At 42.7% G+C, this 20,502-nt stretch overlaps 1 protein-coding gene across 1 annotated transcript in view; it reads left to right on the top strand.

The window, feature by feature from the left end:
* EIF4EBP2 (eukaryotic translation initiation factor 4E binding protein 2) overlaps positions 1–19,788 on the top strand; it is a 20,668-nt gene extending 880 nt beyond the window's left edge. The window contains exons 2-3 of the mRNA XM_006027901.2: positions 10,249–10,425; positions 11,658–19,788. Of these exons, the coding sequence (XP_006027963.1) occupies positions 10,249–10,425; positions 11,658–11,689 (209 nt within the window). The 3' untranslated portion in view covers positions 11,690–19,788. The remainder of the gene's footprint in view (positions 1–10,248; positions 10,426–11,657) is intronic.
* Positions 19,789–20,502: the final 714 nt, after the last annotated feature.

Genomic DNA, 20,502 nt, shown 5'->3' on the forward strand with positions numbered 1-20,502 from the left:
CCCGCGCCTTCCCCCGCAGCTGGGGAGGCCCGGCCGCCGCGGACACGTTGGGTGTTGCCCTGTTGGAGAGGCCGGGCCCAGCCCTCCTGCCCCGCTCTGGTGCGGGACGGGCAGGCAGATATTTGTAAACAAGGCCGCGGAGGCTGTGACGAGCCGGGACTGTTGCCCAACAGGCCGGGGGGAGCAGGGGGGTCTCCCAGCAGCTGCAGTAGGGAGAGAAATGCGAACGGGCCGGGCCTGGGGCCTGCTCTGGGGTCGGAGGAGGCTGCCCTCGGCCCTTCCCGCCCGAGACGTGCAGAGGAGCGTGGAGGGCTGGGTGTAAGGAAGTACTAACTTTGCAGCCTAACACGGATGTAGATTGTGCAGCCCAGTTGTTTACCGTGCAGCCCAGTGGCCTCCCCTTAGGCGGTTCTTGGCAAACTAGGCCCCTCTAGCTTTATTGTCAGGCACAGGTTTTCTCTCTGCTTTTATTGGCAGAAGGGGTCCATAGGAGCTAAGATGTAGGTGCACCAGAGATCATATTTGTATTTGAAAGCTTGGCCGGTCCCTACCACCAAAGATGAGGCCAAATCACAAAATACAGTAGTTCCTTCCCTGGTAAAATCCATGCCATGTTATGTGACTTTAATAGAGGCTGACGTGTACATGGGATTCCTAAGCTAAATATTAGCTGCGTTTCTTTGGGGGTCCCCAGGATGGCATTCGCATACATGCTTTGGGCAGCAAAGACGTTTTTGCTATTAAATAATTAAGTAGGCATTTTACAGTAGTTTTCAATGTCACTTAAAAAATAGCACCCTAGTTTGTGGCCTAGATCCTTGGTAAAGCCTACAGGGCAAGGAAGTAGGCAAAGGTTCCTAGAAGATCTTAATCTTCCTTGAGATTAATCGGGACCAAAATAAAAATATTCCAGGTCATAAACCTGCAGCTTTTGTATGTAGTTTTCCCCAAGTCTCCTGAGACTTGTGCTTGTTTTCTATGCCACTGAAGCTGGATATTGTTCTGTTTTCATTGTTGTCAATGAGATAGATCAGAATTGTTGAATGACCATAGTTTGGATATGATAAATTGTAGTTGCGTTAATTACAGGCATTCCCCATCATTTTAATCTCATACCAGTGTTCCTCTTGTGCCTAACTGGGTTTTTGCTGTAGTGAGTTTTGGTAGGTATCTTTCTGTGAGTGTATAAGTTATTAACAGCCCATCTTTCTGTTGCCTCTTCATTTGGTCAGCTATGCTTGCATATTAATAGAGGTCTAAAAGAAGTGCAAGTGTTCCTTCTTTGAGAATGTTATGCAGCTACAGATTGAGTGGTGTGCATGAATTTTACAGGCCCTGTATAATACTGCCTGTTCTCCATCATGTCCCCTTTTTCTCGTGTAGGACACTTTTTTTACTTTTTCTGTAGCATCTATTCTTTTAACTCCAGGGAATGCTATTAAGTGAGATGTTGAGTTTGTTATGGTTTTTATGTGGTGGTAGGAGGCATCTTATCATTGGTGGCTTGAACAGATTGCTGTAAACTTTTAACAAAATACTGGGTAAATCCAGCCATGTTACTAGAAGTAATGGCCACAGACTCCTGGAAGATCGATTCAGGCTCAACATTAAGAAAAACTTCTTCACAGTCACTGTGGAATAAGCTCCCTCCAGAGGTGGTGCAATCACCTACCCTGGAAATCTTCAAGAGCAGACTAGACGGTCACCTTGCTGGGGTCACCTGACCCCAGCTGTCTTTCCTGCTTAGTGCAGTGATCCAGTAGCCATAATATTCAGTACATAATAAAGATCAGCTGGTAAGAGGGCCAAAGTATCCATGTTTGCATGCAATTTAAATGCATTACTGTAAAAGCTACAATGGGTTGTAAAATTCCCACTTGATGTGACACAGCATGTATTGTGATGATGATACCACATCTTCAGAGAAACGAGATGGCAATAACTTTGAAAATTAAAACTGATGCATTTTGAGGAGACAGAGGAGGAGTGTCAGACCCAAGAGGACCCCACCCCCATTTGGTTTGCTGTGGGTTTCCCACTAAAGACAGTATAACAGGAAATTCCTCTCGGTATGTCCATTTCATACTAAAAATTTATTTGGGAAGATAAAACCCCGTGGGAATCTTGCATCTGTGCTGTGGCTGACAGTGAAACTGCCATAGCTGTCAGAGTGAACATGCTGCAAAATACCTCTTAATTGGAAGTAAGAGCAGTACAGGGGCTGTTTGAACCTGTGGAACTTAACATGCAGAGAGGTGATGAGAGTGTTTCCCCTGCCCCCCATTGCCAATCTTTGCAGAATTATCATTTGCAACTTTCTTTTGCTACTCTGACATACAGCTTTTGCCCAACAGAGTACATGAGTCTGGAATTGTTGATTTGGCTTTTTTCAGGCTTGTATCTTGATGGGGTTGAAGTGGAAGCAAAGTTCAGCCTGTGAGGGTCATGCTGGGGAAATGGTAGCAGTTAATATGTGCACTTGGATGACTGAATCCTTCAACAAGGAAAAGATGTGTTAACTAAAGAAGTTCAGGGGAGAGACGTGCAGAAATGATAGGAACAAGAATGATGAAAATAAAGTCAGGGCTGAGGAGAAATGCATGAAATGTAGGTAGAATGAGGGAGAAACAAAGGGCTGGACCTCAGAAACGACCCTCTTCAAACCTAAAGTGTTTCAGATCTTATAACCTTACAGAATAGGAAAGTATTAAGAGTGACCCCCTTCCGCTCCCCCTGCTCCTTTCTGACAAACCCATGTTACAATGCCTCTGGGCTTTAGTAGCTCTAGCAGTTTAGAGGGTGGTTTACTGACTGGGAGTTGCTGATACGGAGTTGGAAACCTGTAAAAGAAGTAGTAATAGAAATGTAAGCGTTTCATTAATGCTTTACAGGTTTGGATCCTAGAACATTGGACGCAAATCTAATATTAGGTGGGGGTGGGGGCGTTGTTTCTTTTTCTTTTTTTTGCCACCTACACTGGAAGGTTTTTTTTGTTTTGTTTTTTCCCCACCACCTCCCACCCATTCCTAATACTTCTTATGGCCACGTTTAAAAGCAGTGGTTGAGTAGAAAGGTTATGAAAAGGAAGCATGTGCCCATAAAGCAGTGATAGGTACCCATTCGTGACTTTTATTGTTTTAAATTAATGGATAAATGTACCACAGAGGAAATGAAGGACTTACGGAGCTAGCCTGAGCTAATGTACTGCACGCAGACAAAAGCAAGATGCTTCTTTCCAAGTGTTCAGGCCAGGACAGTCCAATCCCACTTTCAAGTACCTCTTTATCTGTGCTTTGTGCTATGTGGATATTCAACATGGTGGGTAGGTCTGTCAGTTAATCCAGCTCTGCATTATTAGGGGTCCCTGTGCTGGCCTTATCATTGGCTATCTCTAATCATATTGTATGCTTTGTGAAAAAATGTCTGGTGTTGAGAACAGTAGAGAGCCCCACTGTACTTTACACCCTTCATCCAAGGGTCTTGTTGTATGCTACAAAGTTGGAAAATGTTTCTGTATTATTTATCCCTGTTCCACACATTGAAGCCTAGTCTCCCTTGGAGGTTAACTGATTTGCTCCAGTCTGCAGCAAGGAAGTGGCAGTGTTGAGCACAAAATGGATCAACTCTGCCTGCTACTGTAATCATCAGAACTGTTGTTTTTCAGAAATGTGCCCAGTTTAGAGGGCCACTTTCAAGTTATGTCACACTTTTGTCTGACTATTTTTCTGGTATAGTGACTGAACAGGAATTACCTAAAATAACTGAGTTTACAGACTGCAAATAATCTTTATTTTTAGTTTATTTATTTTACACATTATGCTAGCACTCTGTATACAGTCACTTTCAGTGTTTCCTCTTTTATTCTGTACTTATTGGCATAGATTCATAGATTGTAAGGCTGGAAGGGACCTTGGAAGATAATTGGGTCCAGCCCCCTGCACCAAGAAGGAAAGAGAACTGGGGGTCAGGTGACCCCAGCAAGGTGACTGTCCAGTCTCCTCTTGAAGATTTCCAGGGTAGGTGATAGCACCACCTCTGGAGGGAGCTTATTCCACAGTCTGGACACCCTGACTGTGAAGAAGTTTTCTTAATGTTGAGCCTGAATTGATCTTCCAGGAGTTTGTGGCCATTACTCCTGATTCTCCCCAAGGGTGCCCTGATGAGCAGTTGCTCACAGAGCCTTTGACTTATTCCCGTAGTGTAGCAGTAAGCTGCTTCCAAGTCCCTTCTCAGCCTTCTTTTCTTCAGGCTGAAGAGTCCCAGATCCCTCAGCCTTTCCTTGTATGGCTTGCCTTTTAAGACTGATCCTATGGGTGGCTCTTCTTTGGACTCTCTCAAGCTTGTCCATGGCCTTGTGCAAGACCAGCAAAGCATTTATCAAGAAAATAGAAACATGACTGTAAACACCTGCCTCTGGCATGAGGATTGTCAGCTATGTTAACTTTTTAAATTTAAAATTAGACTTCAGCCAAATAGTGCCCTCTTTGTGTGTGGCACAGGCAAGATTTAACCTGGCTTGTCTAGAAAATAAGAGCTAGTACAGAGCCCTCAGGAACATAACCTTAGAATAGCAGAGGCCCCGTGTAGAAGGGAGGGACTTTACTGGGACAGAATCCTAGTTCAGAGCTTATGGAGGAACAAAAGTCCCAGAAGAACCAGAGTACAGCCAACCGAGTTCTGAATAAAGTTCAGAGACTATGGCTAGGACAGGTTGCCCCAATTTGTATAGTCTCTTTTGTCTTTGAAAAACAAACAGCACTTCTGTCCTTTTTAAGCCATGATGGTGTTTTCATTTTAATTTTAAATCCCTGAATGTGCTTTATCAGCTGTCAGGGTCCTTGGACATTTTCCTGCAGTAATTGAAATAGGATTTTTTTGTTATAAAACTGTCTTCAAGGACTCTTTCCTGCACAAAGTCACTGGGAGCCTTTAAAAACCAGCTCAGTTCAAACTTTTCTGGCTCCAGGGCACCTTTATACATCTGAAGCTTCTGGTGGAGGATCCTGTCACAACCCAAGGGTGTGATTTTTGTTTGTGTGCGCTTTGGCACTGCTGAATTATTTCCTGCCACTCGTAGCTTTCTTTGCAGGGTGCATTTCTTCATTGCAACAGAGAAATGCACGTTGCAAGGAGTTCCCGCCATTTGTTTTCAGATTCGTGCCCCACTATTGGCCAGTTCTAAATTATTCCCACGTGGCGGCTAGCGATTGGCTTGCTAGCCGTATAAGAGGCTTGAGTGGTTTCCGCCCAAGTTGGAGGACTCCATGACTATCAGGAGGAGGAGAACTTCACATCCCGTGAAGATCTCTAAGCGCTGCGGAGCCTATTGGACCCAGTGTGTATATCAAGAAGACTATAGGGGTCTGATCAGCCTCTCCCCGTTGCCGCCTGATCCCTCGACGTACCCTTCCCTGCGCGCAAGTTCCACGGAGCCTAGCAAACTTCGTGTGAGTGAATCCAGAGCTCTACCCAGGGTTCGAGTCCTGCAGTTTTTTTCTTCCTGTCGCCGAAACCCCCGTTGCGACGTACTCTCGAGGTTTTTGTTCATCTCCCGTCACCGAAACCCCATTGCGACGTACCCTTATGTTCTGCAGGTTCGAGTTTTGTTTTGTAACCGCAACTCAAGCAAGTTTTCCTGCCTGCACTGCGACCATCTTCGGTGTAAGTAAAATGATCTTAAATCAACCACTAAGCATCCGTGCCTAATTCTAGCGTGCCGCCTGTCTTCCCCGACCCGGCGTGTCCAGGCTGCTGGCCACAGCCCGCCGCGCGAGAGAAAACCCCCGAGGGCCTCGGACCACTCCTGGCCTGCACAGATCCTTCTAAAAAGTCCAGGTCAAAAAGCAGGAGAAGAGCTTCTCAACTATGTGGCTTGTTTTTCTGTGAGGCTTCCTTTGAACATCTTTATCATTAGGTTAGACCATATCTGTTGTTGTTGTTGTTGTTGTTATTATGTTTCTCCCTGGCCTAGAGCCATTACTTTGGGAGGTTCGTTTGCTAAACTTGTCTTCAGTTCCTGCTCCTAATTGGAGTTCTTTCTCAATACCTTCTGTTTGAGAACTGCTAGTCTTAAGGCAGTATGTTTCTCCTATCTTTGTTCAAGGGAAACACCATGTAGATGTCTGTTGTCACCTACAGTACACAAACGTACACAGGTGGGTACCCGCTTAGATAGAAAACATTCCAAAGGAAGTGGAGGGGAAAGAGAACTTCAGATGCCCTATTTCTTTATTGTTGACCTGAAATTGCTCTGATTTTCAAGTCTGATATTTGCCCTGCAATTCAAACATGGAAGACCTTTGTACAGGATACAAAGTAGTTTGTTCCTGAGCAGCTGCCTATGGGTGAGAAATATCACATGAACAATAAAACGGGATAAAATTGCATAATGCTGGCAGGCACGCTCTGGTTTTTAGTGCCCAGCTGAGATGTGGCCTGTGCAAGGCCCATTGCTAAGAATAACGGTTTGGAAAGAGGCAAATGTACAACTCTGTGTTAATTTAACAAGGTGGGGGCTGTGTTTTGAGCCATTTAAATGTTTACTTTTTGAGGGAACAGACCTATGGTAAGAAAAAATAAGAAGCCTAACCTGAATAATAGCTTTGGATCCTCCACTCCCCCCAAAACCCCATCTAGATAGCTTGTGTCTCTTGACATAGCACTTGGTGATGAGTTCCCCCCTGGTAATGCATGTTTGTCAAGAGCATGAGGCTGGGGCACTCTCACACTCAGAATTGTAACGTGCTGTTCTGAATCATAAATGGGTGCATGTAATTTTTAAATGTTTCTACTTAGCTTGCTTTTGACCATTAACCATACTGAAATATTGACACAGATGTGGGACTACAGAGATGTCTCGGGTTCATGCTTGTACCTATTCCCAGCATGTCTTCTGAATTATTATTTGCTCAGTGTATAGTCAGCAAGCTGATTCCTGTCAGTGCTGCAGAGCTGCCTTCTGTCAACAAAATCCAATCCAGTTCTGTCTCCAGGCCCTCTGTTGTGATGGATGAGGTAGGAACACCTCTTTAGTTTTTAGATACCCAGCTGATTGTGCAGCATTGACAGTTGGGGGGGGGAGGAAACATGTTTTGAATTGAAAACTAAGCAGACCTGATGGTAGAAGCTACTGATGGAAACTGAAAATGGGACCTGAAAATGACATTTCTCTGACCACTTAAAACTAAAAACAGCTTCTGGTATTTTTTTGTACTTCTTACCTTGGAGTACAATCCTTGCATTTTAATCCTTGTTCTTGGCAATGCTGTTTCTGCTTTGGAATAAATTCTGTCTCCTCTTATGGACATTTGTAGGATAATTTAGTCCTGTTATTGGGTCCAAAATATTCCCAGAGCTGCCTTGCCCCTTGGGTGATGGGGACGGATGTGCCCAAGTGATGATAAATGTTTTGTACTTGAGGTAGAAGAGAGGGATTTGTATGTGATGTCCTGGTGGAAGGCGAGTTCTCTCTGAGCTCCAGGAAATGGATTGCTAGGTGTCTGATATTGAATAGTTCCTCGGTGCTAATGCCTATCTATGTCCCTGCCACTGGAATAGGAAATCATGTTGAAATTTTGTCCCAACCTCTTCAGCCTAGGTAGAAAGCTCCAAGTTCACAAGATCCCAGTTAGTGACCTGCTGAGCACTCCTGCAGTCTTTCCTGCATTATATTTCTGAATACACTTAGCTCGATATGTTTCTGAACTGAATCATGTTAACTTCTCACACCTGAATAAGAGAAGGTCACTGTGACTTCTGTCAGTGACTCTCCTTTCTCTTTGCTTAACTGAACTGACCATACTTCATCATTAGTGCTTCCTGTGGCCTACTGTTCTCTCCCTTCTCTTGCAAAGAACTGATTTATTCTGGCTCCAGGGTTTCCATTGTCTCTCCCTCCTGTTTGTTCTTTGTTCCCCTTTCTTGCCACTCTGTCCTCCTCCCCAGTTTCCTGTGGTGTCTCTCCCCCTCCATTTCCTTTTCCTTTCTTCTTACCACCTTGTTGCTGAGTGCCTCTGGAAAAACCCCAGGAATCATCCTGATTTCCTCCCCTACAAATCAGTCTCTGCTGCCTTCAGCTCTATCACTTTTTCCTCCCTCACTTGCATGCTTATAGCCCTCATCATTTTTGGTGTCTCCTTATATCCATTCCACCACCACCATGTACTATATTACTTTTCAGCCCAGGATTTTACCCATTTTTTTTCCATCTGATATGAGCTCTCTGTCCAGTCCTTGCTCCCTCTAGCCCTGTCCTTCATCCTTGGGACCAGCTCTGAGCTTTTTGAGGCAGAGGCCATCTTTTTGTTTTATTATGAGCACAATTTGGCCTGGATCTATGACAGAAGCTGTAGATGCTACCACATGCTATTACTACTCCTGAGTTGTCTTCATACTGTTCATCTCTAACCTCTTGACTATATCTTTGCAATTATTTCTCCACTCTTGCCCCTTGGTCTTAATCAGACTCTCATTCTGCTTTTCATTTATATCTGAACATACCACTGTCTCATTTATCTTACAAAAATACTTTTTCCTCTGTGCTTCCTGCTTTTCTAGCTTCCAACCTGGTTGTCATCCCTGATCTTCCTCTCCCATTTGCCCATTTGCAGAAGGGTACACTGTTTCCAAAACTCATTACCTTTGTAATCTCTCATTTTAGAATTGGGAGGACTTCACCCTCCTTCTTGCTAGCTTGCATGATGGCCATCTTGCTCTCCTGTGTTCAAAGATGCTACAAAAACCTATCTTCTTCATCTACTTTATCACATCCCTCTGAGTCCCTTCCTGGGCTTTGTCACACATCATTTCCTGTTCAAACTCTTCATACTTACATGAAGATATGTAGCCCTATGTACAACTGTTGACCTTTTGGGAATATCTTTATTTTCAGTTTTTTGTTTATGGATAGTCTGTGTATTTGACTGCTTTAATTTTAAATAGTACATTGTAGCACAATGGTCTTAGTCCAGCTTGTGATCTCAGCTGGCAGGTGTCCATATTTTAAAACATCATCCTGGTTGGGACTAACGGGCACAGATGTTAGCAGAGGTGATGATTAGTAGTTGACTACAATTGGATGCAACTCTCTATTTTCCTCACCCAGTAACAGTGGCCCCCTCAAATTTCAGTGGGGGCACTTCCATGAAGAAGCTTGCATTACTTCTGGCTTGTTATCTTATATTACAGAGAGGTGCCTGGATATTGAAACCTTCCATTTTTCTCAGGCACTGCCTTTAAAAAGAAGGTATTTTAAGGGGTTTGCTTCTAGATTTCCCAATGTTTTTAATGTTACACTGTAATGAATCTGCTTGCATTAGCTGTTTGGGAAAATAGGGAGTATGTGTTTGGTATGTTTAGAGAGCACTGAACAACGTGCAGTGAAGTTGTCCAATGGTCCCTCTCTCTTATTTTCTTTGGTAAGATGAAAATATTAAAATGTGGAGTGGAAGTGTGACAGCTTTTGCAAAATAAGATTAATCTTTGGCATCCCAAAGCAGCTAAGCTTATTTATTTTCCTCTATCACATTGAGATTTGCAGTGAAGTGATTCTTGGTTTTGGATTCTTCCAACATAGATTAATAGATGTTGGAGACTAGAAGGGACCTCTTGAGATCATCAGGTCCAGCCCCCCTGTGCTTGGGCAGGAAAGACTTTGGCGGTCATACGACCCCAGCAAGGTGAACGCCCAGACTCTGGATATCTTTTAAAAAAAAAAAAAAAAAGAGTAGATGATCATACCACTTCTGGGGAATTGAGACCATCAAACCAATACTAAGATGAGATGGTTTACAAATGCTGATATTGGCTTTCAATGTCACAAGGAGAGTCCTTTCTTATAAGGTAAGATGGATGTCAGCATGAGGCCTCCAAAAGCCTGTTTATCATTAACATTCTTCAGTTCTGAAAGCTGCCTATTGGGGCTTTCCTTGTAGGGCCTGGTGAAAAGCAGTGGTAGAGTAGGTCCTTTTAACCCCTCCCTATTAGAGTGGAAGGAAAAAAAAAAAGGCCTCTGAATTAAGAGAGAAAAGGCAGTGCTACTCAGTAAAATATAGGGTAGCAAGGAATGCTTGGAGTCATTATAACAGCTCTTAAGTGGAAATGCCTCTCATCACAAATAGCACCAGTCTGGGGGTGAGATTCCAAGTGCCTCTTCTCCCAAACCCTGCTAACATAGGCATAGCATTATAAACTCCAGTCCTATGTGCATTCTTACACACTGATTTCTCTTTTTGTCTAACTGTGTTCTAGGTACCCGAATCATCTATGACCGCAAGTTTTTGTTGGATCGCCGCAACTCTCCTATGGCTCAGACCCCACCATGTCATCTCCCAAATATTCCAGGAGTCACCAGTCCTGGCACTGTGGCTGAGGATTCCAAAGTGGAAGTAAACAATCTGAACAATCATGATGGGAAGCCTGCAGTGGGTAAGAGTGTGGATGGTGGCAATGGCTGTTACTGCATTTAACTTCCAGTATAGCTTTACCAGATCTTAAGCTGAGAGGGGATGACGATAGTGGTGGGCTTATTGCAAATAGCTACAGCATGAAATTAACATGTAGATTTCCTTCCTCTAAGTGACCGATGTAACCAGTATAACCACACTGCAGAATCATATTACAATGACACTAAGTTATAGAGACTGCAAAATAAACTGGTCTAGTTTTAGTTTCAGAAATATTTAACTTGTATATGGCTTTACTCTTCCCCCAATGAAACATTTTGTCCTAAAGCTATGAAATTAAAGAATTATCTTTTAGATATTTACAGCAGTCTGTCACTTGCATATGAGCACTTTCCACACAAAATCATTGGTCATCATGAAATGGATCTGACCTGTGCAGAGAGACCCTCAGCTAGCTCTGTATATACTAGCCATGATAGCTGCACTTTCAGTGAAACTGCTGCTGCTCCACAGTTAGCATGTTCAGAGCTAGTTTTGATGTCTGCAGTATACCGTACAAAGAGACTAGGCTGCAGGACTTCCCCATGAGGGAAAAGGGTTGTGTGGTAGAGCTGTAGGACTGCTTGTGCTGGGGGAGCCATTAAACTGCCTGTAGGAGTGGGGAGATGGGAGGACTGTGGATCTACAGTGTGTAGAGCAGGGCAGATCTAGCAGCAGCTTCAGGCAGAAGCAGGTTCCACAGCCCACCTTCCACCCTGTCATAGACAATGGGTCACTCAAGTAATCTCTTTTTCCTTCTTCTTTCCTCCTTAATGAGCTATGGACTAGCAAAATTAATTAGCATGCATGGTGCTGTAAACATATGTAGGGAATCATTAATCTAGGCAGTAACAAGCACAAGAGTTTGTATTAAAATTGGGCCATTAATGACTTCTACAAATGAAAAACATTGACCAAAAAACATGAGTCTAGTGGTTTTATAGCTAGGAACTTAAACGAGCTGTCGTTTTAACACCCTCACACTTACATTCAGAGTGACTGCTGCATGTCCACAGCCTGGGTTTCTACAGCAGATAATCTGTTTTGTTCCAGCTACCATGCTGAGTTAATTAAAGGGCATATCTGATGGCAATATATATGTAAAAATAAAAACAAAGTATGGTTAGGAAGTGGGTGGAGGAAGTTTCTCCTTCCTCTTTGAGGACTTGTTGAGATCTCTGTCTAGCACTGCTCTCATTATTTTTCTTTTTCCAGGGGATGATGCTCAGTTTGAAATGGACATCTGATCACCACCGAGGCTAACCATGGAGAAGCAGCAACTCCTGATTACCTGTGCATATGTGATTTGGCTAATAGGATCAGTAATCAAAAGTTGGAAGAAGCAGCAGCAGTTTCCATTAGAATCCCCACTTTGCCTTCCAGGTGCCAAAGGATAAGACCAGGTCACCAGTCCTGTTCCTCTTTTTTTTTTTTTTTTTTTTTCTTTTCCTCCCTCTGCATTTGCCTATGACTGGATGGAAGCCCTTGTCAAATTTAACTGAGCTGAGGAACATGCCGAGTGCAACCTTGGCTTCTCGCACTTTAAAGGCAACCTGTCAAACCATGCACAAGCGAGAACATACCTCCAGCCCCAATTCGATATTTATTGTAAACAACAAAGGGGCCAGGGAGCAGTTAGTTTATGCTGAGTGAATATGGCATTGCTCCTTCCTGCTCCCTTTCTTCAGCTTGATCCCAGCTCACAAATGGCTTGTGTGTGCACAGTAAGTAACTGTGTCTCAGATGCTTTGTCATTCAAGTTTTAGAAATCACAAGGAGTAGTGGGAGATAGTAAAGGGTCTGCTCAGTCTGAGCTCCTTCACCTCAATGGGCAGAACACTCATTTCACCTGTGTTCTAGCCCTTCCTCTCTCCATAACTCTGTTTGCAATGTGTCTTGCAGCGGTAACATGCATTCTCTCTTCAGATGAGAGAGAGCCTTTTAATTTGTTGTTTTGCACCTCCTTGGTTCCCCCTGCCCCAACTTCCTGTTGAATAATGCTTTTTAATATCATGTGTATTTGGAGAGAGGCATCAACTTGGTATACTGCTGCTTCCTCCTCTGCCCACCCCAAAGGAAAGCCATCCACAAACTCCAGTTTGCAAAAGCCTAACTCGTTTGCCTCCTGAGTGTTTTTGATGAATAAGTCCATCGGCCCGAAATCAAAAGAGCTTTTGGAGATATAACGGGAGGGGGCGCAGATTATCAGTTCTCTTCTATGCTGTTGATCCTCAGCACTTTTTTTCCTCTTTTTTTGCCCCTTAATAGTTTATCTTGCTTTCTCTCCTAGTCCACGTTGTAGACTATTATATTAAAGGTACTTCAGCAGTTGTTCATTTTTGACACCTCCCGTCCTATGTGCATCAGGAGCAGTATTTTTTCCCAGTACTGGTTTTAATAAATATGTTTAATATTAACCCTTTCAGAATCCCTCCCATCAAAAGGAAAAAATTGCCAAGTGGCTTCTGAATGGCAGCAGGTCTGATCCAAACTTACACTATCCTTCCACTCAAAGTTCACAGTGCTGCTTTAGTTTGCTAGCTCCATTATTTTTTCCTCCAAGCCTCTCTTATTTTGGGTTTGCTGCCTAAGAGTTTTACAAGTCGGCCAATATAAATGAGCTTCTGCGAATGGGTGATTTAATTTAATTTTTTTAAGTCTCATGATCTCCAGTGCTTACTCCTGTCTCTGTTTTACAGAAGGGGTTGGTAGGAAACCTAACCCACAATGACTGGCTAGTGGATTTTACCAAGAGGGTGGTACTTCAGGCCAAGTCTTCTCTGGTGAGAGCCACTTAAAGGGTCTGTTTTAGTTGCTGATGGCATCAGTTGGCCCTTTGCTGAATGCGTTCCATTGACTTGCTAATTGACGGACTTTATTCCACCTTGATTCCACCTTGGTTAGGAATCTACGCAACTCCATTACAAATCGGAAAAGACCCTTCTTTTCTCTTTGGGTCTGTTAAAGGGGCACTTTACTAGTAAAATACTTTTTGGTGGGGGAGGAACCTCTGAAAAGCTGTAATTTTCCCTATTCTCCTTCAAAATGTGAATAACACAGGAGCAAAAGCCCTTTGTAATGTTTGATTTCTCAGGAATAGGCTCTGTAGTGTAGCTAGGAAATGCAGGGTCTCTATTAAGTTTAGTGATGGTCAGAAAAGTGACTAAAATAACATCTCTAGTCCTATGTTTATTCTGGCATGATTCACCTATGTATAGTATGAAGGACACTAGAGAAAACTGCTGTACTGTATGATTCCCATGTTGAGTCTGTTCAGCTCAGTTATCTCTAAAAGGCACTGCAAGTTCAGCCTGGTGCTAGCCCATGGCTTGTTTTTTCATTCTGCTTCATGCATCATCACCAGCAGTAGTTTCAAGTGTTTAGCTAGCTGTTTTAGAGATGAGGCAGAATACAGTGCAACTTGATTTTGCAGTGCTAATAGTAATTAAAACTTGGGTTTGTCCATGTATTAAGCAGGCTTGACATGGGAAACACAAGAAGGAAGTGTCAGTGCCATGGGCATTGTTAGTCACTTTTCTCATCGGAGTGATTCTCCTTATTTTGGTGAAGGGGTAACTCTTCCAACCATTGCACAGGGTTTCAGCTATTTTGACTTTTATAATAACTGTTGTGCAGCTGACGCACTCACAACAAGGAAAACATTTTTCTACGAGTGCAATACAACAAGAGCTTCCTTTATACCACAGTCATGTTAACGTGTATTGGCAGAGGCCATTCTGACTTCTTGAGCTGCATTTTTTTTTAAATACCTAGATAAGAAACAAATATCCAGAGAGGGAAGGATGATCTTGCTGGGCTAAGAATGTGGGTAGTTCTGGGTGTTCCTGGCTATGACACAGACTTCCTGTTTGACCTTAGGCAAGTCATTTAATCTCTCTGTGCTTCAATTCCCTATCTGTAAAATGGGGATAATAGTACTTCCCTACCTCACAGGGGTGTTGTGAGGACAAATTTAATTGATCTATGAGATGCTCAGATGCTATTGTAATGAGGTTTTAGAAAAGCCTAAAAATATTTTCAAAAGTGCAAGAGGTTGGTTCAGTCCTGTCACAAATGCAGCAATGGTATTCAAACACCAGCATTTTGCCATGACAAGTCTCCACTCTCTTGTGCTTTATTTTTTCCCCACAACTCCTGGACATGATGGTGCCAGGGAAAGTGGTGACTGAATAAAAATAGTGCACTCAACCTTTCTAGCTTTGCTGGGCGGCTTTGAAAAAGGTGTTCTTACCTGTTTTGCTCAGTTCTGTGTCTATAACCTTAATGTCCTCTAAGAATTGATTCTTTCTGCACATAAACTTTCAATTTCATTTTTGTGCCTCCTGCTGCTGATCAGTCTTAGTGATCAGTAACACGTGACACCAGCAACGTGGGGTGGATCCCAGCACTGGAGACTAAACTAGTTTCCATTCTGGTGTTCTAATGGTTGAATCAAGCAAAATCCGAACATCATTGCTTGTGGTTTAAAATGACAGTCAGGTTAAAGATGGTATTTTTAAAACGTGTTGTTTTCTGTAACTAATAAAACTGATAAAAATCTAATCTAATTTATTTTCACCCTCTATAACACTTGTTTACTACTTTCACTCTGCCTAGCTTCCACAAAGAAAATAGTGTGTTCACTTTCTCTCTGGATTTTAACCAGCAGTGCAGATACACTTAGATCCAGACTCGGTCTTCTGCTCCATTAAAATGGAAGGGAAGATAATGGAAACATTCCCATTTGTTAATTCTGATTTTATGTAATAGCCTCAAGTGTTTGTGCCCCAGACCTTACAGAACAGATTCTTCCTTATTACAATTGCTTTGCACTGCCCGAGCAGTACCCTTAAAGCTGCTTACTTTACTACTGGAGGGATCTCCTTGGGTGTTGCAGAACCACAGGAGCAGTTCCTACACCCACCCTCTCCTTGCATCCAGCAAGGCCAGGAGAGAGAGTGGCAGAGGTCAGGGTAGTCCTCAACTGCTGTATTGGCCCCTTGGCCTACTCTAACTTGTGCTTTGAAGGAGTACCTGTAAGATTGAGGTGCACAAAGGTAGTTTACAGCCATCTTTCCCTTGCATCATATTTCTCTCTAGCCCTTACTTTTAACCATTAAAACACAGGTCTTGGATAACACATTGCATTAGGGAAGGATCCTGTTCACATGCAGGGACCTGGGCTCATATTATAAACCTAACCATAATGGAAAATCAGTCCAACAATCTTCTCATAGTGCCTGCTGCTGTAGTTCAGTTGATCTGTTGTAGGGGATTCCACCCCATCATATTTGGGGACAGTCTTCACGTAGACCAGGATTCAGGAAACCTAAAACACTCCTACTGAACTAGGTTCAAAAGCATGTTTTGACCCTGGTTTGGAAAAGCAGCATTTCCAACTGCCTAAGTCCTATGGCCTCAGTGGTTTTCAAAATTGATTAGCTAAACTGGTTTTAAAACCAGTTATGAGTTTTAGAAAAACTTACTAGTGTAGACCAGGCGAGTCTGAGAGGATAGGGCAGTTCAGGAGGACATGGGGATGAGAATACCAAGGGAGGTGAGGTGCAGGTCCGGATGGAGGCGTCTCGCCACGGCTGCTGGAAGATAAATTTGTTTAACAGTCTCATTCTTTCTAGCTGTAGCCAAGAACTCTTTGCCTCCATCAAATACCAAACTCTGACATATAAAAAGAAGTTTATTAGGGGGGAGGAGAGGATGACTAATTTTTTGTCTTTCAAATGACCTGCTGGCCTGATCCCAGTTTTCCCATACTTGGTTTGGATTTATTTTTTATTTTGTTGCCTTGAGTGGATTAAAATGTTACAGTTTTTCCTTTTTAAAAAAACCAATAGAACAATAACAGAGAACTCAAAAGATGCAGTATTGCTTATTCATGAGTACTTTGGGTTTAAATAAATATTTTGCCATTCTTGCCCTTTTGCTTCCTTGTATTTGTGCTGAGGGCGGTTTGCATAGCTTTGAAAGAATGACCAGACTGATATAAGCAAGTGACTGCATATTTATGTTGAGCAACAGTCACTTATGTTGTAGAAAGAAACTTTTAAGGAGACTTCAGACCTGAGTGCCACCTGTCTCCTCATCATTGTTCATCTAACCATTGTCAATTTGTTTCATTATTTTGAATGTGGTACTCTTTGATTAAAAGATGAGTCTCAGTCCTGCTATGAGGTTAGAAGCAAGGATCTCTGACAGACTCCCTGAAAGCAAAGAGCCTTGGCACAGGTGGAGGGGTCCACGCTAGTGGAACTGATTGCAGAAGCAGTGCTGAGGGTGGAAGGAGTGAGGGACTGAGTACCTTTGGGGAACGAGTTTCTGTAATGGGATTTTATTTCATAGGGATATGCTAGGGAATGAGATTCAACCCAAAGCAATCTCTTAGACTTTTAAATAGTATTGCATCAACTACTGTTAAGCTCTTTCCAGCTTCTGCTGAATTGGTTGCACTGGTAGCATTGTTTCCTTTTCTTATCTGAAAGGAAAGTATGCTTCTGAAAATACTTGCCAGCCGCTTTGTAGTGCTGAGAGAGAGTGGCAGAACAATTAGCAATAAGCCTTTGTGACAGTCCCAAGACTCCAGGGTGTTCACAGCTCCAAAAAGACACTTGTTTTCTTTGCAAGTTTTGGTAACAGATATGACTTGGTGACAGCTCAAATGTGCATTTCTATTGTGAATTACTCTGTTCTATGATCTGGTTAATCTGCCTGCGTGCTCTGGACCTGGTACCACTCCTCTGTCCTAGATCAGCTTCCGAGGGAAGGATAAAACAATTTCCATTTACACCTGCTCTGCACAGCGGGCATCCCTTTTGCAATTCCCCTTTCATCTCTGGGCACTAAGAGTAAAATGCCAATTACCAGTAAATGAGTTTGATCTGGTGGCTGATCTAGGCTCCTACACTACATTGTGACTGGCAGCATGTCAGGGGAGGCCTGAGGAATAGGTAGCTGTACTGTCAGTCACTGTTGCTATAAATTAGATGTGTTTGGAATTACTTGCAAAGCATCTTCCTGACTGTTGCTCTTGTCTCTCTCACACCTGGCTGGTGTTATCAACTTTCTGAAAGTGGCTGTCAAATCTTCTGTATCTGTGTTCTCCTTCCTACCACAAGGCAGAAAAGATGTCAGGAAGCAAAAGTGAAGCTGTCCTTTCTTCCCTAGCTGTTGGCAAACTTAAAATGCCCCCAGTTTTAGGAACCTCAGCAGTTTGCAGTCAGACTCCAGTAAATTGGATGTGAAAGCGCTAGGCTTGGTTCCATACCAGTAAAATAACGTATGTAATTTAATTATTTTTGCATGTGTATCTTGTAGTATAGTATTTTCAGTTCCCCATTTTAATCTTCAGGGGGCAGTGTGATCCAGCATGGAATTGGCTCATGTTTAAAGAAACCAAACCTCCTACCTGGCTTACAGGCCAGTCTGATAATTTCCTGATTTCATAGTTTTGTAGGAAACTTCTAAATGACCCTGGAAAATGTGGACCTTGTGTCCATAAGCAGAATTCAGTCATCAAGAGATGAAAAAATTAAAACACTTTGGTTAAAGAAAGGAGTACTACATCTTTGGGAAGAGAGTATGGCATCCAGATAACGTTAATTCAATTTCTCTTGCATCCGTGACTGAGTTAGCTTTATCAGGTTCAACTGGAAGCTTTTCTCATTAGTCCCCAAACCTTCCCCATTCAAAGGAGGTGCTTAGGGTTTTTGTTGGTACACATCAGCATGAGGTGCCTAACTGTTCTTTTGTTCACTGCCCCTTCTTCCCTGAGCCTTCCCTTTTAGGATCTAGTATTTCTGTCCCAGAACTCTTAGTGCCTATTATCTGTAACAATTCTGCTCCTAAGTAAATTTTTAAAAATCAGTCTTTGACAAAGTGATTATTAGCCTTATCTGCCTACTCAGTATTAATTTTCCATGAATCATGATCTCAACACAGTGTTAAAATACTCTCTTTCTTTTGTGGTGGGACTCAAATGGCATCACAGACACATGGCTTGTGCACTTTCTTCTAGTAACCTACATGCCCCTAGGAATGTATGCTGCAGCCTCTAGTTGTCAGTGCCTATCTCTGCTTCCCTCTCTCTTCCATGTCATGAAAGGAGTCCCTTATGAACTCCTGCTGGAGGTCTTTGTTATGCTTTGGCAGGGGGAGCTCTGATGTGGTAAAGTTGAGATTTCTTGTAAGGCTTTATAGCACACCTCTCACAATGCCCTGTACTTTAGACTAAACCCCCTGCCCTGCCTCCTTTGCACATGAATTGGCATGACATTTTCATTTATGTTTGTAAAATGACCTAAGAATGCCAGCTTATAATATTGTGATTGTGGAAAGAGATACTTAATGCACAAATGCCATGTGATTTTAAACTTGTCCTTTGCCCCCAGCATTGTGATATAACACCAGGGGTTGAGAGGTATACTTTCATAGTCATTAAATAAGAAATCTCTGCCTCGGATACTAAAAGCGTGTGTGTGAGTGAGTGCAAATATAAATACGTATATGTGTGTGGGCGGGTGATTATAACGCACACAAATAGAGATACAAAATAAATATATTTTACTTAACCCGAGGAAGTCTGTTAGATTCTTGGATAGAAGTACCACAGGGAAGGCTTACTTTGCTAAGCAAGAAGAGCCAGCTGCTGCTGTGCACAGCATCTGTTTTAGCAGAGTGACTCTTTGCAAGACCTGTTCTAAAAGCCAAAATCCAAGGATAATTAACTTAAAACAGGAGCCATGTGGAACATGCAGCAGGAGTGAGCTTTAACCGTTGTTCTAATCATGCAAGGAGTGAAAACTCAAGGGCAGTGAGAACCTAGGCCCAATTGCTGCTGGGGATAGCACAGGAATTCCCCACCTTTTTTCCCAGGGCATTGCTGTGAGATGGTGATCCAGTGCCTTTCTTCACCTCAGACAGGAAGACAACTTTTGCAGCAATGTGAAGCAGCTGTTTCTTGGTCTGTGAAGGTGTCTTTGGAGAGCAAGGCCAATAATATAATGACTTATAGATATTCTTGATACATTTTAAAATCTAGTGATTTAAAAACAAATAACTTCTTCAAAATGACCTGCTCCTAGCTCCGCCTCTTCACCCTTTCCTGTCCTACCCCATCAGCCCTCTTCAGTTTGTTTTTTTTTTCCTTTTAAATGCGATTCTGGGTGAAAAGCAGAAACTGCCTGAGAAGTCTTTGGGCAACCTCTATACAATTCAGTTTTTTTTTTTTTTAATGTCCTTTGAAACAGGTATTTGGAAAAAAAACAAACAAACCAAAAGCTCTCACTGATGGTTGCTGTTACAATGAGATCAATAAAGATCTTGATTATATTAAGCTGTATTGTTGAGTTTTCTTTTAGCTGTGGTGAGTTTCTAGTCTGTGAAAGAACAGCTGGGGTTGCAGTTATATGGACTGACCACTTTAAACTGGTCCTAAACTTACTTTGGTTTGAAAGTCCACATGAAAACCCTTAAGTTATTATGGGGCCAGTACTATATATTTCCCTGGCAGGCAGGGAGATTTATACCTGCCCATTTTGCCATCTTATTTCCTGGACCTTCTAGCTGCCTCCTTAACAAGTCCACATTCATTCTAATCAGGTGGGGGAGGCTGCTCTTGGGCAGAATTTACCTTGAAAGGTTCATAACACAACAGGCTGAAATGCATCTTAGAGCTTCCCAGCCCTTGCTTCCTTAGGTTCTCCTTGTTCTCTTCTACAAAAGAAGTTGATCAGTTGATCACCCATGCCAGTCAGACTGCATAGCAAATGGTGTAGGGCACAGTGAGTCAAAATAACTTTTGGGCTTCAAAATGTAGGTTAGGAGTGTAGCACTAGAGCTTACCTTGCGCTCCAATTACTTATTAGCAGCACTACATTTAAGAAACAGCTTGTTTAGTTTTGCTGTGTTCAGTAAGACTTTCATACAATTTTGCTTCATGATTAATGCACTCTCAGGGTTAACTTGGCGCCTTCTAGTTCTCTCTACTTGGTATCACCGCAAATGTGTAAAAGGGACACCAGGGATCTATTTTGTAGCATGTTGATCT

This window comes from Alligator sinensis, unplaced genomic scaffold, assembly GCF_000455745.1.
Source record: "Alligator sinensis unplaced genomic scaffold, ASM45574v1 scaffold849_1, whole genome shotgun sequence".
Lineage (NCBI taxonomy): Eukaryota > Metazoa > Chordata > Crocodylia > Alligatoridae > Alligator > Alligator sinensis.